At 33.4% G+C, this 24,876-nt stretch overlaps 1 protein-coding gene across 2 annotated transcripts; it reads left to right on the top strand.

The window, feature by feature from the left end:
• Window positions 1-14,796: 14,796 nt before the first annotated feature.
• Window positions 14,797-22,720, top strand: LOC110107902 (cationic peroxidase 1-like). Of its 2 annotated transcripts, XM_028694449.1 has the most exons (5): window positions 14,797-14,866; window positions 20,076-20,233; window positions 20,779-20,970; window positions 21,270-21,435; window positions 22,332-22,720. In XM_028694449.1, exons 1-5 carry the CDS (start codon window positions 14,797-14,799, stop codon window positions 22,718-22,720), a joined length of 975 nt encoding a protein of 324 aa, XP_028550282.1. The 2 variants fall into 2 exon arrangements, with proteins under 2 accessions (XP_028550282.1, XP_020694002.1); XM_020838343.2 differs by lacking the exon at window positions 14,797-14,866 and having other exon boundaries at window positions 20,027-20,233.
• Window positions 22,721-24,876: the final 2,156 nt, after the last annotated feature.

The following is a 24,876-nucleotide window of genomic DNA, read 5'->3' as shown; positions in this document are numbered from 1 at the left end:
GTTCTACTCAAGTGCTGAACTTAATTGAGTCATATGAAAATTACTTATCCACTCATTATTAAAGAGGATCCTATCAAGCCTTTGCCACATTGAAGATCTATACCAAGTAAAAACATTGCCAGAGAAACCAATATTCGTTAAATTGCAGTTAAAAATCATTTGATTGAAATCATCTATAGCATTCACATTAGGAGAGTTACCCCCTATCCTTTCATTAGCATTAGAAATTATATTAAAATCACCTCTCACACACCAAGTACCATTAGAGTTGTGAGCAAAATCTGATAAGCACTCCCAAAAAGGGATCCAACCCATTCTAGTTCAAACCGCATAAATAAAAGATGCATTAAAAAAATAGAATAAGAGATCTGAATATGGACCACTTGTTCAAAATAAAAAATAATAGTGAAGTTAAAATAACTTTTCCACATAATCCACATTTTATTAGAATAGTTTGCAAAACTAGTATTAAAACCCAACCGAGAGGCAATAGCCTCAATTTTATCAGAAGAGATAAAAGGTTCAAGAAGAACCAATAAATAAATATTGTGGACACGACAAAAGTTCCTAACACGGGTATTAAACGCAGCCCCCCCCCCCCAATCCCTCGCACATTCCAAATAAGAGCTTTAATCTTTGGAATTTTTGGGATTAGCTTGAGCCCTAGTAGAACGAGGAGTATCTGATATAGGGGCTTTACCATTTTTCTTTTTTTTCTTTTGCATCTTAGGAGAACCTTCCTCCTCATTATTTTTGGCATCATTATCAAGATAAGCAGAAGAGGAAGCAATAATGTGGCAACCCCTATTCCCCGTATTATCCATGTGTTCCACAGCAACAGTCGGATTATTACTAGGAATATATTCCCCTTCTTCACATTCCTCCACAAACTCCTTTCCCTTATCAAGTGTGTCCATTTTAAGAAAAACATTAGGAGATTCTTCATTATGAAGCATAGAATCTACATAAATGAAAATGTTAGGGCTCTTTTTAGTTCCCTCAGTAAATTCCTCATTAATCAATTCTTTCACAGGAGTACTACTAGGATATTTCTCTAAAACAACCAAATTATACGAAGCATTGATAGGAAAATTTCCAACCTACTCAACATTTGAATGGTTTCCATCTGAAGACACAGGAGATATGATATCATTTTTTTCGTCAGCTATAACCGTGTTGGCCCCCATTCCATTGGAGTTGTTGGATATTTTCTTAAGTTCCGAATGCAATTTAAAACATTCAGACATAGCATGCCCGTGAGATTCGCAATGATTACAGAACTCATGAACCTTTTCAAATTCTACCTTTTGTAAGTAACCAAAAGCTTTAGTTCCAACCCAGACTTCCTTAGCATGTTTCTTAGTAATGTCGACTTCAACTAAAACCTTAGCCACAGACGGCCGTGTTCTAGAGGCAGTCGCTTGATCCGTTTGCAAGGGACGGCCAAAAATCGAACCGAGGGCATGCAAGACTTTGGTATTAAAGAAATGTAGTCTAAGATTCGGGAACGAAATCCATATCGACACAATCAGGGATTCTTCTTTGACATCAAAGAAGGGCATCCACTTCACAATGCGCATTTGACAATTAAGAATGAAATAAGATCTACGGGCAAAGACGTGACTATAGTCCAGATCATCGGACAGTTGAATAGCAACATGTTTAGAATCTAACAAACCCACGGAATAAAAACTCGACAGCTTAAGATTTTTGAAAAAAGCTCATATCGAATCAAGATTAGGTCGTCGGAGGCCAAATTTGCCAACCAAAGTAAAACGAAAAGGTGAAGCAAGTTTCAAAACTTCATCGTCCAAAATCAACACAGTAGGCACACCATTATAAGTAAATTGAGTAAGAGAAGGTAAGATATCACCTGATGATGTTCCCGACAGAACATCCTTAAAAGACTGTGATTGTGGCGAAGAAGGAGCCTCCGAGTCTAAGTTGAAAAAGCCTTTATTTGGATCTTGAGCCTTGGAAGCGATGTTCCCCCACGGAGTCGAGGAGGAAGTCCCTGCAATTACAATGAAGCCCTAACAGGGCCAAGAGTTTAACCGCACACCAGCAGAGCAGATATGACAAACGAACACACAAAAAACTCACGGAGAGAGCACGAAAATGATGGGAAAATGAGAGGAGCAAGGAAACCCTAAAATCGCTTGAGCGGCGCTAGGGTGAGATCATGAAGGGTTTCTGAGCAAAAGATTTATGACGTACAACAATAGTTTGATGATAAAAGTTTAGCAATAATAATATCAATTGTTGATGATGGCCATCAATGGTGATCCTCAGAACAAGCAGTAGAGTTTCTTAATTCTTTTTAATTTTGAACTTCCTCAAGTAAAAAAAATATAAGTCTATTTATGACCTTTTTAGAGTATTTTGATAAATTTGATCAAACCCAAAATATTCCATTGAACTATCCATATTGATTACGTTGACTGTAAATCATTTATTCAACATTTAAGTACTTTAATAATATCGTAATCAAATGATCTTAAACTTGTTGGATTCTTCTCATCGAGCATACATCATTAAAGCATATTAGGATGCAACATGCATGTGGCCCCTCCCCCACCACATTTATCTCATTGCATGCTTTTCATCGATTGTTAAGCTTTGCACTCCGGCAATGGCTAACGTGCCTATGTGCATGCATCACATTCCTGAATATGAGAGTGAAGAGGGACAACTCAAGAATAAACTATCTTCTTAAAATAAATACATCGAAGGAGAAAATCTGATTGTTGATTTTACTGAACTACTTCATGCTTTTGACGTAAAAATGATCGCAACAAAACGGTAATCTTAGACTGTGTCAGAATATTGTTAATTAAGCAGAAAAATATCTTATTATGAGGCTCTTATTTCTTCTGGGAGCACACGTCCAAGACTCATTCTTCCACTGCTATTCAGTAACAAAAGGTCAGTTTTCATGCCATGTATTTGATTGCTTCATTATTTAATTACTTGTGTTAACTCGATCTAATGCTTTTCCATGTCTTGATCTGTCATTTTAAGAAGAATGCTAAGTCGTCGCGTTCTTCTGGTTTTGAATAATTCTTTACTTTCTGAAACTCTTGTTTGATATTATGGACAGGTAATATATAATCTTATATTTCTACAAATTTCTTTATGACTTTTACAATGAAATTTTTTATTTTGTTAAATTAACGACCCTTTATAATCTTTTTTATGATTTGAATATAAAATTTATAAATTCATGAAAATAACCTTTTCTTTAAGTGTATCACAGCTATTTTTATATATTCCAAAAGTTTACATGTCAGTTGATCATTTACTTGGATTGTTTAAACTGGATTAGAAATATTGACTTGTTCTTCAAGAGATTATTATCGTTACCAACAAATTGGTACATAAATATATATAGCTCGTTATGATCATCAAAGTGGTTGCAAACTGGCTGATAACTTTGAGCTGACATGTGTTCGTGATGCATGGCAAAGAGTTTGTAGCGATCGAAGGTCTTTGCTTTATTTGTGATTAGCACTTTTATATTTTATGACAATTAAACTTTTGTTTGGCACATTTTTTTGCTTCTTTTTATAGCACTTTTTGAACATAAAATTTCTTGAAAGAAAAAAAAAGCCAAAAACTGTCACAAATGAAGCCTAATTTTGCAGTAGTACTGTGCCATCAAGCGTGACAAGATAGGGGACCTGAAATGGTTTTAAGTGTTGTGTTAGAGGAAGGAGGATCAGTAGAGCCAATGATGTCCATTGCCCATCTCTCTAGGACTAAGAAGGAAAAATAGACTGAAGTAGATTTGGAGAATGATGAATGACCACTGTACGAATCTAGCATTGGTGGCACTTTGAGAATTTTTCATATAATTGTAAACCATGCCTAATAATATCTAAGGTGTTTAATTTTGAGCCTCATTTTAGTTCAAGATTGATGGCACTACAAAGCACCTCATCCACCTCACCCATAATGTGCACTTCCTCATGATTGGGATAGCTAATTTGGATCAAACATTAGTATAGAGTGCCTTTCAAAAATAAGACAAACAAGACTCTCTTTCTAACCTAATGTGTAATAGAGGAATCATCAAGAAGTCTATAATCCTTTCATCAAGATTGACTGTGCTATCAATCAAGTGACTGATGATAAAAGTGAAAGTGGATTTGAGCATAATTTTAAGGAAGTGGAGGACAACATAGATGTTATGGTAGAAGGGGAAATTGTGTCTCTTGATACTTTCATGCCTATGGATGATCTTAAGGATTTTACATTTAACTCTATGTCATCTCCTAATAGTAAGGCTAATATGATGGAGGAAGGTTTCATATCTCATACTAAAAGAAGGGTAAGAATAAAAACGTCACACCGAACAATACCCCTAGGGTCACTAGAACTTCCCATCTTGTTATTAATGGTTAAAGCTCTTGTGTGGAACATTAGGGGTGTGGGTGGTTCTCTATCTAAGGATAGAGTTAAGAATCTTTGTAGGTTGAATGATATTCACCTTCTGATTTTACTTGAGCTGTTAATCTCTTCCACTAAATTGGATTCTGGTCGTAATAAATTGGGTTTTGATTGGTTTTTTGGTAATTGCAATAACAAAATCTAGATTTTTGGAAACACTTTTTTTCTTTAGATGTTATTATGGATTTGCCTCAGTTGATTCATGCCAACATTACTTTTAACCAAGTTTCTTGTTATGCTTCTTTTTTTTATGCCTTCTGTTATAGATTAGGGATAAAAATTCTTTGGGATCAACTTACTAAATTTTCTTCTCCTATTAATGCACCTTGGATGGTTGGGGGAGATTTTAATTGCATTACTAATGCCTCTGAAAGAGTGGTAAACCTCCTAATTTTCATGCTATGGAGGATTTCAACGATATGATTATGAGTAATAACCCGCATGATATTGGTTTTTTGGGTAATGGTTTTACCTGGAACAAGGGTACTATGTGGAAAAGATTGGATCATATCCTTTTTTGTGATCAATGGATTTCCTCTTTTCAAAAAAATCACATTGAGCATTTAACTAGAACTTTATATGATCACTCTTCTTTATTAATTAGCATTAATAGAACTATCAATAATACATTTCAACCTTTTAGATTATAGAATATGTGGCTTCTTGATGAAAATATTTTATATATTATGAAGAGCAATTGGGATGCCCCTCTTTTCCCGTTTGATAATGTGTATGGTATGACTAGATTTTGGTTTAAACTTAAAAGGCTTAAACAAAAAATCTCATGTTGGAATAAATGCCTATTTAAAAATATATTTTCTAATATTAAAATTGCTGAAATAGAGGTGGAGAATGCTGATTTGGTTTATATGCAGAATTCCACTTATGATAATTTGTCTAGTCTTAATGCTGCCAAAGCTTTTTTGTTTAAACTTCAGGAAAAAGAAGAAGCTTATTGGAGGCAAAAAACCTTGTATAAATTACTTGTGGAGGGTGATCATAACACTACTTACTTTTATAACATTGCTAATCATAATAAAGTTAGTAGGAATATTCATAAGCTCATTACCCCTGATGGGAATTTGATTGAGGATCCGAATATGATTGTTGCTTCGGGAGCTTAGTATTTGGAAAAAACTTTCAATAGTAATTTTTGCCCTGATTTAGATACTGATTTTTCTTTTATTCCTACTCTTGTTTCTGATGAGGATAATTTGATGTTGACTAATATTCCCTCTAAAGAGGAAATTTGGAATACTTTGAAAGACATGAACTCTGAGTCTGTTGCTGGTCCGGATGATTTTACTAACAAGTTTTCTCAAAAATATTGGGAGATCATCAAAGAGGACCTCATCAATGTTGCGGTCAATTTTTTTAGGGGTAATCCTATCCCTAAATTCTTTACTTCTACTTCCATAGCTTTAATCCCCAAATCTAATGCTATTAATTTTTGGAATGACTTCTGTCCCATTAGCTTATATACCTTTTATTTTAACAAGCTCTTTGCTAAAATTATTTTGGGAAGGCTTGCATTAATTCTTCCTAGTATTATTTCATTAGAACAAACTGGTTTTGTTAAAGGTAGATCTATATTTGATAATGTGTTACTTGCTCAAGAATTAGTTCATGATTTGCATGCTAGGGTTACTGGTGGCAATATTATTTTCAAAGCTGACATTACTAAATCCTATGATAATCTTAATTGGAAATTTCTTTATAAAGTTTTAAAGCTTTTTGATTTTAAGTTGCAATTCATCAATCTCATTAAAAACAATATTGAGTTATGTTATTTCTCTATTATTATCTATGGTAAGACCCACAATTTTTTTCAAGTCTTCTCATGGTCTTAGATAGCGGGACCCGTTATCTCTTGCGCTCTTTATCATTGTTGAGGAATTCTTGTCTTGTGGAATTAACAATCTTATCAAAATCCACCCATGTCTAATTTTTAAAATGAGTGGTGGTTTTCCCATTACCAATTTGAGCTTTGCGGACGATTTTATTATGTTCTTTAATGGTTCAATAAAAATGTTGAACATCCTTTTCAAATTTCTTAACTCTTTTCAGCATGCTAGTGGGTTAATCTTTAACTCTTCTAAGAGTTGCTTTATTCATGCTGAACCTATTTCCCCTAGTCTCATTACAAGTATTGAAATAAAATTTGGTTTAAAAAAAGGCTCCTTTCATTGAAATATTTAGGAGTTCCGCTTTATAAGGGTAAGAAACGTTCTCATTTTTTTGATAATATTTCAGTACTATACATAAGAAACTTTCTACTTGGGCTTTCAATTTTCTTTCTTATGGTGGGAGGCTTGTTCTTAGTAAACATGTGTTGTACTTGATTCCTATATATTTGTTGCATACATTTTGCTTGACCTTTAATGTTTGTAGTAGAATGACGATTATTTTTGATAAATTCCTTTGGGGCCACAAGGAGGGAAATCAGTCTATTATGTGGGGTTCTTGGAGTAACTGTTCAGGGGCTATAGATGAGGGTAGATTATGTTTCTGGACCTTTACTAATATGATTAAGATTTATAATCACAAATTGTGGTTTATTTTTAGAGCCAAAAAAAGTTTATGGGCTAAGTTCATGGTTTCTAAGTTTGTGTTGGGAACCACCCTTTAAATTTTGTGTTGGGAACCACCCTTTAAATTATTTTTTTAAACAAGGGGACTTGTTAATTGGAAGAGACTTTGTAGTATTAAGTGGGAAGCTGAAGAGTTCATTCAATGGGGTATGGGAGAGGGGAACATTTTTTTTTGGTAAAATAAATGGTTAAGCAATTTTTTTCTATTAACAATCTCTTATATACTCATTCTACTTCTTCCTGGAAAGTCAAGAATTTTATTTTTAATGAGGATTGGAATATTGAATTACTTTCCAATTTTATTCCTGACTTTATTATTAATTTAATTATTAAGATATCTATTCACTTGGAGAATGAGGATTGTATTTTATTTAATCGATCTAATGATGGCAATTTTGATACTAAATAAGTTTGAAATTCTATTAGATAAAGCTTGCCTAAAAATCCTCTTTATGTGTCTCTTTGGCATGCTAGCATTCCCCCTACTTACTCCTTTCTTTTTTGGAGGATTTTACATAAATATTTACATGTTGATTCTCTTTTATTAAGGAAAGGTTTTTATATTATATCTGTTGCAGATCAATGGTTTATGATTTTGATGATAGCAAACATTCTTATTTCTCTACGACTGCCATATGTACTGACATTTCAGGTTCACACAATCAGACTACAATTTGGAACCAGCTCAAGATTGGGTAGACTATGTCTGAGTCAGTTTGTACACTTTTTCCTTTCTTGAGTCTATTATATTTGGTGTGGCTCATGATGTTTTGTAACTTGGAAGATTTTCTGTTGCTCCTTAAAGATTTTTGTTTTTGGTAACATCGTCTGGGACGATCTGTCAAAAAGTAGAAACCCTTATTAGGGCATTCTCATTAAGGCAGCCATCATATGTTAATCGGCCTGGACGATACTTGTATCGGCTGGGACGATAAGCTCAATTCAGAAAGAATCAGTCGCCATGATCAGATTAGGTATTCATTATTTTAGGAAATCGGCCAGGACGATATACACATCGTCCAGGACGATCTAACTCAATTATGACTAAATTGATCTGGTATCTTTGGAAAGCATTAATGGCTGATTGATATGATCACATCATCCAGGATGATCATAAGATCGTCCAGGACGATTGCTTGGATGATTTATATCGGCCAGAATCTATTCAGGGCGATGATCAGGACGATTGAAATCGTTTTTAAACTAATCGTCCAGGACGATCGTGAGATAGGCCAGGACAATGTAACCAATTTTCTTCTGATCGTCTCAAATCGTCCCGGCTGATTGGGCTTAAATTGTACTGATCGTACAGGGTGATATGCCTATCGTCCAAGACGATAATGTCGGCAACTTGTATTAATGAGCTCGTTTTGAGAGCTTCTATTTAAGCTTTGTCAAGGCACTTTTGTAAGTGTCTTTGGCAGCCATTGTAGCTTCGTTCTTGTGGGGGAATCTTGAAGAGAAAGCTTGAAAGGGAGTGATGAATGAGTGAAGTCTGAGAGAGGGAGAAGATCTTGTGAGGGGGGACTCAAGGGGAGTGTGGAAGAGGATTCCACACGGTTGCTCCGGCAGGCTTGCACCTTAATACCGTCGGATTCAAGGCTTATCTCTAGGGAAGTTCACCAAAGAAGAAGATCTCTTTGGTGTCAAAGGACCCAGCGACTCCGCTGCATCGGGGAAGGTGGAAGTGATTTTGTAAGGGCTTCTCCGCCTAGCTATGGGGGCTAAAGGAGAGACACTTATTTAGTGCAATACTTGGAGGGTGCCTCCAAGGTGTGGACGTAGGTCAATGTTCAACCAAACCACTATAAATCCGGTGTGTTCTTTTCTTATTATTGCTTATGCACTTTAATTTCCGCATCGTTGGTTTTGATTGTGGTGAATCTTGGTTTTGGTTTTAAGATTGTGTTTGTTTTTAAATACTGATTCACCTCTCTATCTCTTTATTAGACTTAGGCCAGTTCATAACGGACCTAACATCCCTAACGAACTTTCTAGTACCATCAGAGCACTTTCAATATCTAAGTGTCAATGCTGCTATTATGTTGAGAATTTGTACCATGTGTTTATCCAGGGCCCTATTGCAATGAAAGTTTTGATTAATTTTGACAATATGTTTAATGTACTTTCTACTACTCGCTATGAATCTATTGTTTCTCTTCTTAAAGATTTATTTATTACTACAAAAGGTCATATTAGGAATATTCTTCATGTTATTATTTGTTGGTTCCTATGGAGCAATAGGAATGCTTCTAAGAATGAGAATATTAAAATGGATGCTTTTAGTGTCATTGCGAAAGTTAAAAATAACATTCTTCAGCTGTATGGTGCCAAGTTAGTCAATGCTGCCACCTTTAAAAATTGTTTTCATGTGGCCTATGAGTTTGGTTTGAATTTCACCCCCATCTTCCTATCAGTTTAGAAAAGCTGATTTATTGGAGAAAGCCTTTGAAGGATGTTTCAAACTTAATACTGATGGTTCCAATAATAATTTTAAAGCCGGTTGTGGTGGCACTATCCGAGATTATAATGGTTTTCTTATTGTGGCTTTTGTGGGACCCTCCACTGCTAACAATGATATCCAAGATGAAATCGATAGTCTTCTTTTTGGTATTCAATTATGCATTTCTCTTGGCATTACCAATATTTGGATCAAAGTTAATGCGATGCTTTTGATTCATTATCGTGGAGGTAACACTTCTCCTAATCCTACTAATTTCTATACGATAAGGGATATTAAGTATTAGCTCTCTCTCATTAATTACTCTATTTCCCATATTCTGAGAGAGGGTAATGCGGTTACCGATGCTTTAGCCAAAATGGGTTGCAATTTACGTGGTTTCACCAATTATAATGAGCATTATTTACCTAAAGAGATCAAAGGTTTGGCAAGATTAGATCATTTGGGTCTCCCATATATTCGGTTTAAATCATGGTCCTTCTATTTTGGTGTTCTTGGTTTTTCATTTTTTTTATGATTAGCAGCTGGTTTTGTTTTTATTTGGTCTTATTATTTTTCTACTGGTTTTTTATCTACTGTGTGCATTTAGCTGAATATTTTTTTAGCTAGGCTCTTGATGACTTTTTCTGGACTGATGCATATATCATGTTAGTTTTGCTGAGCAGTTTGGTTCTTGTCGGTCTTAGGATGTCCAAGTCTTCTTTCATGGCTAATACTACTTTGAGACATTATGTCAAGTGTTTTTATTATATATTTACCTGTTATGGTTGCATGAGTAATAACACTAACTGGATGTTCAATCTCACTAGATCCACCCCTCAGGGCTTCATTTTTGTTTGGTGGTTGCTCTTGGGGAGTAGGAAACCTGGATGTTCAATCTCACTACCTTTAGTTCTTTTTAATTTTTATTTCATGGTCTTTCCTGTTAGTCAAGGCAAGTTACTGGCTGATCTTTGGCCCAATCTCCAGAATTTTTATCTGATTTGCTTCAGGAACTGTAAGGATACGACCTCCTGTACTAATGCTGCTTTCGGCTTCATTTTTTATGTGTATAATTATCCTTCTGTTTATTTGTATGCCACTTTGTTCTACTACAATGTTCTGGTTACCCCTGGCTACAATTCTGACTGGTATGTGCAGTTTTATATAGAGGAAGCTAATAATGATGTGGCTTATTTGAATCCTTTAAAAGAGGCTAATCTTTATTGTATTTTGATTCGTTGGAACTTGATTCAATGTGGCTTGTCTTTTACTAATATTTGGAATTGGAATATTTATTGGTTGGGTTGGAGCATTTAAAGTTTGAGGTGTTTTTTGGGGGATTTTATGCCTGGTATCAATTGTTTATTGATGATATTGGTTGTTAACCATGGGGTTCACAAATGCTATCTTAAAATCAATATCATTTCCTTTCATAGGAATATGTAGAAATTCCTCTTACATTGGAGTTTAACCAATGGGCCAAACTTTATAAATTTTATTTTTATCTTCTTCTTGTTCTTAATTTTTTTGTTTAGTGTCCTTGCGGGCCTCTAAAGTAGGTTTTTGGAGACTCGCTCTAGTTTTGTGCAGGACCTTATTGTGATGGGAAGGGCGGTGCTGAATGAGATTTATCTTTCCCTTTCAGTTTTTGTTTGTAGAATGTTATTAGGGTACTATGTTATTTTGTTTAGAAGGGACTTCCGGCTCTTAGTTTTCTTTTTTGCTTTGATTGTAGCTCTTTGGAGCAGTGGTGAGCTGGAGGTCCCTTTAAGGACCTTGTACCTTTTTTTAATATCAACGCGTAAGCCCATCAGTGGGTTTTAATAAAAAAAAAAAAGATTGTGAAGGTTTGATTGGGAACTTTCTAGGAGACAACACTTTATTTTTTTTTCTTTATTTTTTATTTTTGGAGACAACACTTTATGGTGTTGGATAGTAACACTATTTAGGCAATGAGATTCATCTTTTATTCAGCTGGCTTGGCGACTGCATCCACTTTGCCTTTATCACAATAGGGAACTCTAATCAAGGTCACAATGGTGATAACACAAATGAGTTATATGTCTCATTTATTATATAGCAGAAGTTCAAGCTAATACCTCAAAACTCTCGCCACTTGGTTGATAACTAATTTGTAATAATTAAGGGGTTAACTTGTTGGATTCCCTCCAAATAACCAACACTATGTCTGTTATCATATCTTCGTATCCAACTTAATTATTAGTATAAACTTTTTAGAGAATATAATAGAAACAAAGGTTTTCTACTTGGAGAGATAGAACTATAAGATAAGAAACCACCCATTACTATTGTTAAGTTGATGGAATTAGTTTTTCATCAAATATTATAAAGATTTAATTTGAGAGATGATGTTGATCTTCTATAAAAGAGCGTACTTTCATAGCTTCTATATTGAAAATATCAATGATGTGCAATGTTTCTCTATGACTGTATATTAAACTCTATTGGAATCAAGCATCAGATAAGGTAAATTTTGAAACTTTATTTTCCATATTCATTCTCTTGGTAAAAGAGGACACTGAATGCCTCATTAAGCTAAATCATTTATAATATCAAATGTTTGCTTGAAATTAGTGTAACCAATATTGGAGTGCACCTAAAGTGGCCTTTTATGTTATCAAAAGCCTCTAACAATGCTGATTTTAGATTTTTCAAGTGGATCGTACTTGAGTTTCATGCCAAGTTCTGACTTGATTTTAGTATTTTTCTCATATTTCCCCTTCCCTCATCCTCATTAAATTCAGCTATGAAGTAAGTTCCCTGAGTTATTTTGAGGTGTGAGTTCTTTGAGTTATGTTCGATTTTACTTGAACTCATCAATGCCCATAATTTATTCATTAAATCCATGGGCCTGAATAGGTTAATGAGTTCCCTAATCTTTCTTATTAAACTCACACTAGTTTCAAAATAAAATAAAAATTAAAGTAATTAAAAAAAAAAAGAGCTGATTAGATCCTCATTGAGAAGTAGTACTTATTTATAAAGAAAAAGTATAAACAAAAAATATTCTTCCTTTTAAGAATAAAAGACCTTTATGTCATCTTTACTTCACATTATTAAGAGTTTCTTCCATGAGTGTGTTTAAAGTTGACATGCTCTAGGGCCAAGGCCCTTCCAATATAAAGCTAATTTCCTATTAAGTATTGATTGACAAGTTGCAAGATCCGCTTGTTTAAGGACTTGATCTCCTAATTGAGACATTTTATCATGAGTATTTTAATTATGGTATTTGGCTACTCTCCATTTAATTTTTTGGACCTCATAAAGGATTAATTAATTTTTTAGTTCCGCTACCTGATAATGGTAGGAGGCTTAAGAATGAGATTGAAGAATATAATTATTATGGATAATCATTTTATATTTTGGAGAAATGATTTGAAGTTTTTGGTAAAATGGAGAGAGGTTTTGAGGGGCATGACATAGAAAAGTATGGATTAGCTCAGTTTGAACTAGTTTGGGCTAGTTTAGTTTAACTCTTTAGAGGATGAGTTTAATAAAGGATAAATGGAGGAAAATAAATATGAAGGGTTATCTTATAATATAAAATTAAGAATAGGAGCTTTTGATATATGCTTATAAGGTTTATGCATTTAAATTGAGGGGGAGGGGGGGATAAGACAAGGTGAAAGAGAACCTAATTTGAGATTAAGGGTTGTGTACAAGGGTTTAGGGTGATTATTCTTACTTTAATTATGGATGAATATTCTTTAGATATGTCTATGATGTAGAGGAAGATGACAATGAGGCTCATGCTTATCATGTGAAGTTCAATACAAATATTCTGGCATGATCATATCCTCTGCGATATAAATAACAAGTAATCTTATCTGGTGTGAGATAGGCTTAATTTTTATGTTTAGAATATATACAACGAAACCTTTCTTCTAATATAAAAGAAGGTAATTAACATCTTGCCTAGATGAAAAAATTCACTCCGTTCAAAAATTTATATGTTAACATTTTGCGTCAAATTAACAGTTGGTCAGACATCTAACTTTTATGATTTTGAATATCCATAACACACTTGTGCTATAAATTCCTACAACCAAATAATGAGATTTGCATTAATTTAATGTTATTTATGTAAAATTGGCATCATAAAAAAAATACATAAAATCTTATATCATCTAGATATACGATAATGATATATGACCAAACTATCTAATGTGGCTCTTTTTAAGTCTTATCTTCCATTGGATATACACCAACCTTTTCACGTATATGCTCTCTTTATACCATGTATCTATGAGTATAGACACACATCCACCTAAGAATACTCATCTCTATAACACTTAACTTAATATTATACTTCTCTTTTAATTACCAACATTCTGCACCGTAAAGCATTGCAGACCTCACCACCATCTTATAAAATTTTCCCTTAAGTTCAATGGAGACTTTTCAACTACACAACAAGCCTAATGCATTCCTCCACTTCAACCATACAATAATCATATGTGACCAAACTATCTAAGATAACTCTCTCTAATCATATCTTCCACTAGAGCTACTCCAACCATTTCACATATATGCTCATTTCATATCTTTTCTCTAAGAGTAAAGCCATTCATCCACCTAAGAATCCTCATCTCTACAACACTTAACTTAATATTATGCTTCTCTTTTAATAACCAACATTTAACACCATAAAGCATTGAATGTATCACCACATCTTATAGAATTTTCCTTTAAGTTTGAAGGGAACTTTTTTATCATATAACAAGCCCGATGCATTCCTCCACTTCAACAATCCAACTTGAATTATGTTAATAATATCTCCATCTATTTTACCATCACCAACAGATCCAACATATTTTAAAATGTGTTCTTCATTAATGACTTGATAGCCCAAAGTCACAATCTCTTCAATTAGACTCTAAGATTGACCTCTATAATTCAAGTTTACCTTCAACTCCCTCTCTAATTATCAACAAGAAGAATATCATTAGAAAAAAGCATACCTTCGTAACAAAGCTTGGCGGTAGGGATGGAGTTCAACAAATTTATGGATTTGGATGAAGAACACGCAAAAGGAAGAAAGATGGATACTTACAAAATGACCAAGCTCCTGGGAGGTGAAGGAGGTGTGACTTCAGATGCGACAGAAGAATGGCGAGGAGGTGTGCATTCGGATGCGATAGGAAGGAACTTCGTTGAAAGAGGTGATGTGATATGAAGAAACATCAAAGCAGGTGAAGAAGTTATTTAATGATTATAGCTGAGAATGCGTGGACGCTAAGTCGAAGGAGAACCGAAGGACGGAGGAGAGCAATTAAAGAATAGAAGGAACAAATGAATGGATGGATAATAAATCTGTTATATAGGGTAGTTTGCATCATATTTGTGGCAAATCTTTTGCCGCAAATTTGTGGTGAAAATTCTACCATAAAAAAATCATCAAAATATTTTTCACAAATATGTCGCAATTTTCGACAAAAAATAATTTGCCGTGAAGTCCACTACAAATTTGCTGCAAATTACTAACTTGTTTTATCGATTCAATTTATCTATTAATATTTATTGATTATTAAAGATATATGGTTGGTTGCATTTGGTGGGGGTTGGCAGTGTTTGTGATTGGCCGTTAATAATGGCGGTTATAAGAGGAAATATTTGGTTGAGGGCTACTAATAGAGATTTATGATGATTCATTGTAATAACCTAATGAAATAAATTTTTTTAGGATTCAATTTAAGTCCAAATCACAAAATATCTTCATCATAACATAGATATTATAGTGATTTAATCACAGTAATTTTTCCATAACTTTAAGTCATTTGTCTAAATTCTTGAAAAATGTATACATGTTGATACAAGTGAGGGTTTTGGAATTATCTAGTGTCTCTTTTGCAAATAAGTTTCACTAAAAAATTTTTAAAAAAAGGAAAATATTTTATAAATATTTTTCTATATATTTTGAAGCCCCAAAAGAATTATCCAAATTTTATACTAAAAATTAATTAAATTATATAATTATTATTTATTATCAAATATCCTAATCCAATTTCTAAAATTTTTAAAATTCATTTCTTCTTAAATCAATTAATAAAGAATGAAAATAGGAGAAAAAAGAGAAGAGAGAGAAAGAAAATCCAACTATTTGGAGGTCACACAGTAATTTTTCCAGTCAATCCTGTTCGAAGATTTGCTCGTCTCACTGTATGGAACTATTATTTTATTTTTTATTTCAATAATTTGGTGTTTTGGGATTTTACAGTGAAATTTGTATTTCCATTATAAAAAAATAAGAATAATTTTGTATTGATAAAATTTTTATCGTGTAACTTTTTATATATTATAAATATTGAGATTATGAACATTTTAAATATTTATTTGAGTTTTTTGTATGGTAATTTTGAAAAATTAGTATTTTTATCAATTTAAAATTTTATTTTAACATCTAAAAATAGTACTTTAATTCAATTAATGCTTCAAAATGTTGTTACATACGATCCTTGGTAATTTGATTAATTTTTAAAAATATGAAATTTTGCTCAATAGGATTTTTTTGTTACCTACGTTAAGAAAATTTAGCATACAAGGAGTCGCATGATAATGAAAATGCTTTTGTAGCCTTCAATATGAATATCAATCATAGAAAAGCTATGTGAGGCTTTAAAGCTATTTAGCAATCATGGCTGTTACAATGGACACACTACAAAGGAATTGCAATCGAACGACAACATCCACTTGCCTAGTAGACCATTTCATGAAATTAGCTAGAAACAGATTCCTTCTAATACCTTACGTAGAGCACAACAACTTAAAACAGAGAAGAAATTTCATCACAAATTAGCTACTACTTCAAAACAATAACTAAAAGATATAAATTCTCAAAACAGTAGATTATTTAAAAATAAAAAAAAAATAGATCTTAAATTGAGTACGTAGATTTAGAATGATAAAAATTTAGCAATCATATGTCTATTATTTTTTGTTCGAACTGCAAACTTATTAAATTTTCATGTTGCAAGATGCTCAAAGAAAATAGACATAAGAGCTTTATACTTTCATTTGACACTCATTAATGGATTATTCATTTGAATCTATTTTAAGTGAGAATTCTTTCATGTTAATTACTAGTTACCAAAAGCTTTAAGAATTGTTAACAATTAGACATCTCCTCAAATGCCACTCATCTCACTCAAACGTGAAGCCTAAAACACAATCTCATTCCTAAGTGACATGCATCTCCCAATGATAGGAATGAGTAGAGAAAATTATATGCTTCTTCATTTTCATGGTTATCAATATGGAGATTAAGTTGAAGGTAGTGAAGGGTAGTATAAGAAAAACTTTGTTGTTCATAGATCATTCAAACAATTAAAAAGTCAATGCCATAGGTTGCTCACAAACACCTCAAGGCTAGGAGAGAAGGAAGAGATAGCATTTTCTTATAATCTCACATTCTCCGAGAGATTCTCAAGAAAACTTATAAGTTTAATCTTAGATAAATGAATTTGCAAGAAAATTGACAATTTGCAAAACAAGATAATGATGTTATGGCAAGGGACGACCTGATCTACAACCTCAGATCAGGTGCACAGAGAAATTTAGTCACAGAGCTTGGGCAAGGGATTGACTTGGCATCGTGACGAGAGAGTCACTCGTGGGTGCTTGCCTAATGGAGCTCAGGCAGACGAGGAAGCGTGGAGCTAGGGCAAGGAACAATCTGATCTAAGACCTACAAGGGATGACCTCCACGACCTCGGATTTGATGATTGCGGTGGATTGATCTGGCATCTGGATGAGCGGGTCGCTAGTCGATGCTTGCCGAATGGAGCTCGGTCAGACGAAACAGCGTAGAGCTTGGGCAAGCTGGAACGACCTGATCTATGACCTGATTGCGCCAATATGAAGTAGTTCCTACCACTGGTTAAAACCGATGCCTAAATATGTTTATGGTGGCAGTTTACAAAACGGTACTATAAATTGTTTCCTAAAACTCATGTTTTTGGTAGTGTTCTGGTGATGTTTTTAGTTACTATGATACATCTTTTTCTCTGCCAAATGGTAAATTAAACATATTTGATTATTAAAATTTATATTATAATAATGTTTCCCTACCCAGTTTGTTATGAGAAATTAGCTAGCATCTAGGTGGACCTAAATCAACGAATTTATAATGATACTTCTAAATTCTAATGTTGTGTGGCACAAGCATATTTGATTGAAAGGCTATGTTACAATCATGATTTTTTTTGTTTGTAAAAAATTTGAGGGGATTGCTGAAGACGACAGGTTGCCTTATTGCTTAGGTTATTATGGCGAATGAAATCAATGACCTATATGAGAACAAAAATGCAATTCACTCTCACGTTTTCTTTGATTGTAAGTCATCTTTACAGGCGCTTAAGAATTTCATTTCCAATTATTTCGAGCTGAAATTGTTCTCGATAAGAAAAAATATAATTTTTTTTTTAATTTTAAAACTTGGCCACTAATTTGGAGATCTAACTACGGTTTAAACTGTTGCTATTTAAAGCTGCCGCTAGTCTTCTGATATGTGGCGGTTTAAACCACCGTTATTTCTTTAGATTAGCAATGGTTTAAATTGCAGCTAAAATAAACATTTTAGTACTCATTCTCAACAGTCGTAAAATCGATGTGAAAAAGCTTTATAGTAAACACCAACTATGACGGTCTTGTAGCAGTTTGAAAATGCTCAAATTTTTTTGTGGCAGTTAAAACCGCCACAATGTCAAATTGGTTTCTGACAAAGCTTTTTAGTCTGTAGTGGAATAAATATCAAATTTTAATTAACCTTTTTAAAAGTATGGCTATTATAAAATTTTTTAAAAAATTTTAACATTATTGCCATCATTTCTCATAAAATATAATTATTAGTCATAAAATTGAAAACTTAAATCCACAAATTCATAAAAATTACTTAAATAATCAACATATATTACAAATATTCTTAGCCAAATAATTTAATCAGACTCTTACAATATGTTATGAAAAGTTAGAATTGTGTGATCAAATTAATCTCATTTTTATAAATGTCTTAAAATAGTATATGAACAATAATGTAATTTTCACTAATATTATTTAAGATATATATAAGTTTATAATTAAAAAAATAAATAAATGAAGCCAATCCTTCATGCCCAAACATTCTTTCGGAAGTTGCAGAATAATTACAGATGGAAGCTTGTCAAGTTATACGGCATTTTAAATACTTTGTTTATTGCAAAAATGTCAGCAATATCAATCCTTCTGTAACAGTATTAACAATTTGAAGCAACCACCTCTTGATGACTTTCTATCCCTTAGTTGCAGCTAATTAATTCTGGAGAATTAGTACACTAATTTCTCAATCTGCTTAATTGCATAATTGCACGAATTTTATTCATGGAAAGGCTTTGATCCAAGAAAATTATTTTAATTAACATTTTGATGATAATTAATGAAGAATGTTATTGTGATAATCCTTCTACAAATTCAGAATATTCAGATAAACCATTTTAAGGTTATGTATTCCTTTCATCTAACAGCCAAACAGATAAAAAGAATAATTTGTCATTGTCAATACAGTATTAATCTAATATAGTTGATGGTCGTATAAGTACCAATAGGAGGTTAAGTGTGGCTTTCATCTAATTTGGTCAGGCATGCAGAGCTACTTTAGAATTTAGAAATACTTCAAAAGTCTGAGTTTTACAGTCAAAAGATCTAAATATTCATAGGCCAATAAATTAGGTGGATGCACATTGTAATTGATACAATTCTATATATATCTTAATCTTCCATATCTTGTTTTAATAAAGTTTTCTGTCCTTTGATTTCGTTCATTTAACTTCATTAATTAGCTCAAAAATTAACAAAACTTTTCAGAACGCTCTGATGATAAAATTTGCATTTTGATAGAAGAAAAAGATTTTAAGAAGGAAAAGAAATTAATTTATTCAAATTATAAGTACTTACTTTTTCTTGAAGATTTGGACAATTATCTTTTTTTTTTTTGTGCTTTTATAGGATCCTCCTATCTTAATGTATAATAATGTCATAATATTCTTGTTGAATGTTGGAATATTTGTGATGATAGAGAGAATTTATCATATTAACATTCAACAAAAATCGATAAATTTGTAATAATTAATAGAAGATAGGAAATTTTTTATATGAAAATTTGTGAAGAGAAATAATCATAAGTTCTAATTCAGTTGAAATGATTTTATTACCGAGTTACTATATTCACATAGCCAAAACATTAATTTATATCGATTATAGATCTGTCAAAAATGAAGTTCAGATTTTCTTCAAACAAATTTAAAAAAAAAAACTAATTTAAACACTTTGAAATTTTGAGATCTACAAAATTGCATCAAGATTCATACTTTTTCCCAACAAATTTTCAGAGATGACGCATCAACCCTAATATAATATTTGGCAAGTTTGAAATTATTGTCATCGTATTTTACCTATAAAAGCCCATCAAATGAGCTTCAAGCCAATATCGTAGTGAACACCACCTCAAGCTTCAGTCTGCCTTTTCTTATATAATCACTAATTAGCATTCATGGCTTTAAAAGAGAGCTTGGCGTTCTACTTAATGTTTTCCCTCTTTGCTGGTTTTGTTTCACCTCAGCTGTCCACAACCTTCTACGACAATTCGTGTCCTTCAGCTTTGCAAATCATCAAAAACACTGTTGATGCAGCAGTCCAAAAAGAGAAACGCATGGGAGCTTCGCTACTCCGCCTTCAATTTCATGACTGTTTCGTTCAAGCATGTCTCTTAAACCTTAAGCACAGATATCTCTTTTTTTTTTTTTTCTTCTTCTATGTTTCGTAGTTATCTTTCTCGAAATTCATTTGTGTTGGATTTTAATTTTTTTATTTAAATATTTTAGACTCATCACGCCATGCAAGCAAACAGAAACTTATTTCTGCACATCTAAATGATTTATACACAAAATGCATATAGATTCGTTTCAATTTAAGGAAAAGATATTCAACTTATTTTTTAAGCATTTTGTGATTCAACAATCCAGTCTTTTTACACTACTATATGCTTTGCTTAGACGGCTTTCTTCCTGCTTTTTAAATCAGCTTTCTAGTTTTAAAAAGCTGTTTTAAGAAGCAGTGAGAAAGTCATCCCAAATAAAGTCATAATTTTTACCTATTTGATTCTTCAAATTTCAGCTATAGAAGTTAGAAGAATCAAATAGTCTTACAAAAATTAAATTATTTCTTTAAAAATAACGCACGTACGTAATTGAAATGCTTTACTCCAGGGCTGAAACACAGCTAACTCTATGTTTGAAATGACAGGGTTGTGATGGTTCTATTCTATTAGATGACACTCCTACCTTCACTGGTGAGAAGACAGCTTTACCAAACAATAATTCTGTGAGAGGTTTCGATGTGATCAATACAATCAAAGCAAATGTTGAAAGTGCTTGTAAGCAAGTAGTATCATGCGCTGATATTGTAGCAGTTGCTGCTCGTGACTCCGTAGTTGCAGTAAGTCATTTTTGTATTCTAAATTAAAAGTAAAAAAATTCAAATTTTTGTATTTGATCATTATTTTATTCTAATAGTATTTTTAGCAATTCTATGTTTAAAAAAAAAAAAATATCGTTCCTCGGAATTTTTTAATTTATGCAAAAATAGTACTGTTTATTATATTTTGAAATATACTAATCTTAATAAAAATTTAAGAACGTTGAAGCCAATTTTAAAATCTCTCTCTCTCTCTCTCTTTATATATATGGATTTATAAACTTACAAAATTGGGACCTTCTTATGTTTTGTATGATCAGTTAGGAGGGCCTTATTGGGATGTGTTACTTGGAAGAAGGGATTCATTAACTGCAAATTTAAGCCAGGCGAATACAGATTTACCTGGGCCACAACTTAATCTCAGCGCCCTCGAATCAGCTTTCTCTAAAAAGAATCTGAGTGTTAATAACATGGTAGCACTATCAGGTAATTACTCAATCATAGTTAATTTTAGTATTTAGGTTATGTATGATATTTCAGGTGATTAGGAATTAGATGTCAATACCTAATCTTGTTCCTAAACCCTAATTTATAGATACATATTTTAGTTACAAAACTGGTATGTTTGCTTTTACGCCTATTTGGCCGTTGGTCGTTTGCTGTTTCCAGTTTGTTTTATAAGGGCATCTTCAACCGAAAATCTCATTCTTCACTCCGAAATGCAGCGAAACTAGAAAATAGCATAATTCATCTCCAATCAAACTCCATTTTGCGCCATTTGCAGAATGTAACTGTCTCTCTCCTTCAAGCGTTTCTTAGATAAATTTGGTAGAGACAGAAAAATAAAGCAGGTGAAAAGTGCAACGCCAATATTGGCGTCGCACTGTTCACCCGTAACCAAATACCGGAAGTTTTGCCATTCCGCTGGAGCTAGCGAGCGAAGCCATTCATGCGTTTGGAGTTTGGTTGGAGATGGCCTAAGGATTCTCTTACCTTATTTTTGGGACATTTAGATCAATTAAAGCAAATTCACACACACATCACATATGCAAAACTCGAACAAAAATCCTCTCGGTTGGTAGCCAAAGCTCCCAACTAACAAACTAGAATGAGGTGTGTAGGATTTTCTTACATGAAAAACAAGAATATACGATGTTCACTTACCATTCTTATTTACAATAAAATCTATGCCAATAGTTTTAAGAAAAATCATTATTAACTTGATCAAATACTCTCCAAATAATTATCACCAAAGAAGTGATAATTGCTACATATATTATGTAGATGGCATGACATTAATAAACCACTAAAGTGAACAAAATAGAGAGTCATTGAAACATAAAAATGACATTTCCTTAACAAATTTTTTTTATGATTCGTAGGGGCACATACAATAGGGCAAGCAAGGTGCATCACATTTAGAAATCGAATATACAACGACACCAACATTAATGCTTCATTTGCTTTATCCTTACGAGCCAACTGCTCTACCTCCAGCAGCAATGACAGCAACCTGGCCCCTCTTGATACTGTTACTTCAACCATCTTTGACAATTATTACTACAGAAATTTGCTAAGTGAGAAGGGCCTTTTGCATTCTGATCAAGAGCTCTACAATGGCAAGTCTACTGATTCTCAAGTCAGTACCTATGCGAATAACACTGCCAATTTCTTCATGAATTTTACTAAAGCCATAATTAAAATGGGTAATATAAGTCCTCTTACTGGAACTGCGGGAGAGATCAGACTCAACTGCAGTAAGATCAACTGATAAGATAATAAATTGTATCGATGTATGCGAGTATAAATATGCCCTGACAAAGAAGAAAGTTGATTGTAATAATTAATAAGATATTCAGTGTAAATTACTGAAGGTTTAAGTTTATCGTATGAAGAAAATGGTTCCTAATGACTATCAAATTATATCCTTTTATTCTGATGTATTTTTATTAAGATATTTGATACAGAAAAATGAGATGTTATAACATGGTGTATATATATTTATAGCTAGTGGTGTAATAAGTCGAGTTCAGTATATGCTTAATCGAGTTAAGTTTGTTTAATTCTTGTTGAACACAAGCTCAAACTTGACTCGTAAAAAAATTTAAAGAGTCAAGCTCAATTTGATTGCTTGAGCTTGTTTTGTAAGCTCGAGGTGCTTGACTTGACTTTTGATTTAGATTTCTTAGTATTAAATTAAGATTTTTAATTTTTTTAATATAGAATTAATTTTAAAATGTTAAATATATTATATATTGTTATTTTAAATTAATTTTTGAACATATTTTAAGTTAATAGAACAACTCAATGCGCTTTCGAATTGAACTAGGTTGAGCTCGAACTTGTTTAACATACCAGTTAGAATATTGGTTCGAACTCTTAAATCAATAAGCTCAACTTGTAAAGTTGATAGTAAACTTTATTTTATCCTAAGAATGAAATGTAGATAACTAGTCACCACAAAGGGTTAGAACTTCATACACAAAATGTCACTGAGCACAAGGGTTTTTTCTCTTTTTTTTCTTATTTCACACATGACACCGGACTTGGGGCTGAAGCAGTCGCGGCAAGAATCGGAGACGAGATAGACGACAGAGACAGTGTCTACTCGTCACGAGAGGATGGGCCCAACCTCTGGGACCAACGCCGAAGGAACAAGAACACCACCACCTGACGTTTGTCAGGATACAGAACAAATTCCAGAAAAAAGAATTCTAAATTTGCACTAAAACCATCTCCCCTTTATTAATCCATAAGTCATTTATTTATACACAAAACAGGCCACAGAGTAGGCCATAGACGAGAGATAACAAACTAAAGAAAAAATTGGTGCTACAGTACATGAACCTGAAGTTATATAAAAGAATTTAAAAACTTAATACAACACATAGCTCCGGCGTCAATCTACCGGGGTAGGAGGAACTTCAGGTTCGTAGTATGGGGATAGATCGGCTACATTGAAAGTAGCGGATACGTTGTAATCGCCTGGGAGCTCAATTTGATAAGCGTTGTCGCTTATTTTTTTGACAATTCGGAATGGTCCGTCTGCTTTTGGCTTCAGTTTTCCGAAAGCTCCTGGTGGGAATCTCTCTTTGCGTAGGCGTATCCACACTTTGTCTCCTTCTTCAAATTTGACTGCTTTGCGGGTTTTGTTAGCCGATTCTTGACATTTTCTGTTATGCTTGTGAATAAGCTCTCGAACATTTTTGTGAAGTTGCTGAATTTCTTGGTACCGTTGATCTCCATCCGTGCTATATTGAGTGACCGGCACCTGAGGCATGAGATCAAGAGGAGACAAAGGATTATTACCATAAACTATTTGGAACGGACTGTGACCGGTATCTTGATTAGTGGAACGATTAAATGCAAATTCAATTTGTGGTAATATAAGATCCCACTGCCTTAAATTCTTTCCCACAAAGCATCTAAGAAGATTGCCAAGACTCCTGTTAACGGTTTCGGTTTGGCCGTCCGTTTGCGGGTGTGCCGTCGAGCTGAATTGGAGCTTGGTTCCCAGCTTACCCCATAAGGTCTTCCAAAAGTGACTAAGGAATTTGACGTCGCGATCCGACGTGATGGTCTTGGGAATACCGTGCAAACGCACCACTTCTTTGAAGTATAAGTCGGCGACATGAGTGGCATCAAGAGTCTTGTTGCATGGCACAAAGTGGGCCATTTTGGAGAATCGGTCCACAACCACCATGATGGAATCCTTGTTCCTTTGCGTTCGGGGAAGGCCTAGCACAAAATCTAAGCTCACATCAATCCAAGGGCCTTTGGGGACAGGTAGTGGAGTGTATAGTCCCAATTTTTGGCTGCGAGATTTTGCTATGGCACATACTCGACACCGCTTTACAAAACGATCAACGTCTCTGGGAAGAAGTGGCCAGAAAAAATGTTCTTTGACTAAGGAAAGAGTTTTATCTC

The sequence above is a fragment of the Dendrobium catenatum genome, unplaced genomic scaffold (genome assembly GCF_001605985.2).
Source record: "Dendrobium catenatum unplaced genomic scaffold, ASM160598v2 fragScaff_scaffold_488, whole genome shotgun sequence".
Taxonomy (NCBI): domain Eukaryota; kingdom Viridiplantae; phylum Streptophyta; class Magnoliopsida; order Asparagales; family Orchidaceae; genus Dendrobium; species Dendrobium catenatum.
The sequence above is the reverse complement of the archived record's forward strand: the minus strand, read 5'-3'. Positions and strand labels throughout refer to the sequence as shown.

What these genes read in the sequence shown, in the direction of transcription:
- LOC110107902 (XM_028694449.1), top strand. Translation starts at nt 14,797, where the DNA reads ATGAATGGATGGATAATAAATCTGTTATATAGGGTAGTTTGCATCATA. An exon ending in TTCATGACTGTTTCGTTCAA is followed by an intron (nt 20,234 to 20,778) that starts GCATGTCTCTTA and finishes TTGAAATGACAG; the next exon opens with GGTTGTGATGGTTCTATTCT. An exon ending in TAACATGGTAGCACTATCAG is followed by an intron (nt 21,436 to 22,331) that starts GTAATTACTCAA and finishes TATGATTCGTAG; the next exon opens with GGGCACATACAATAGGGCAA.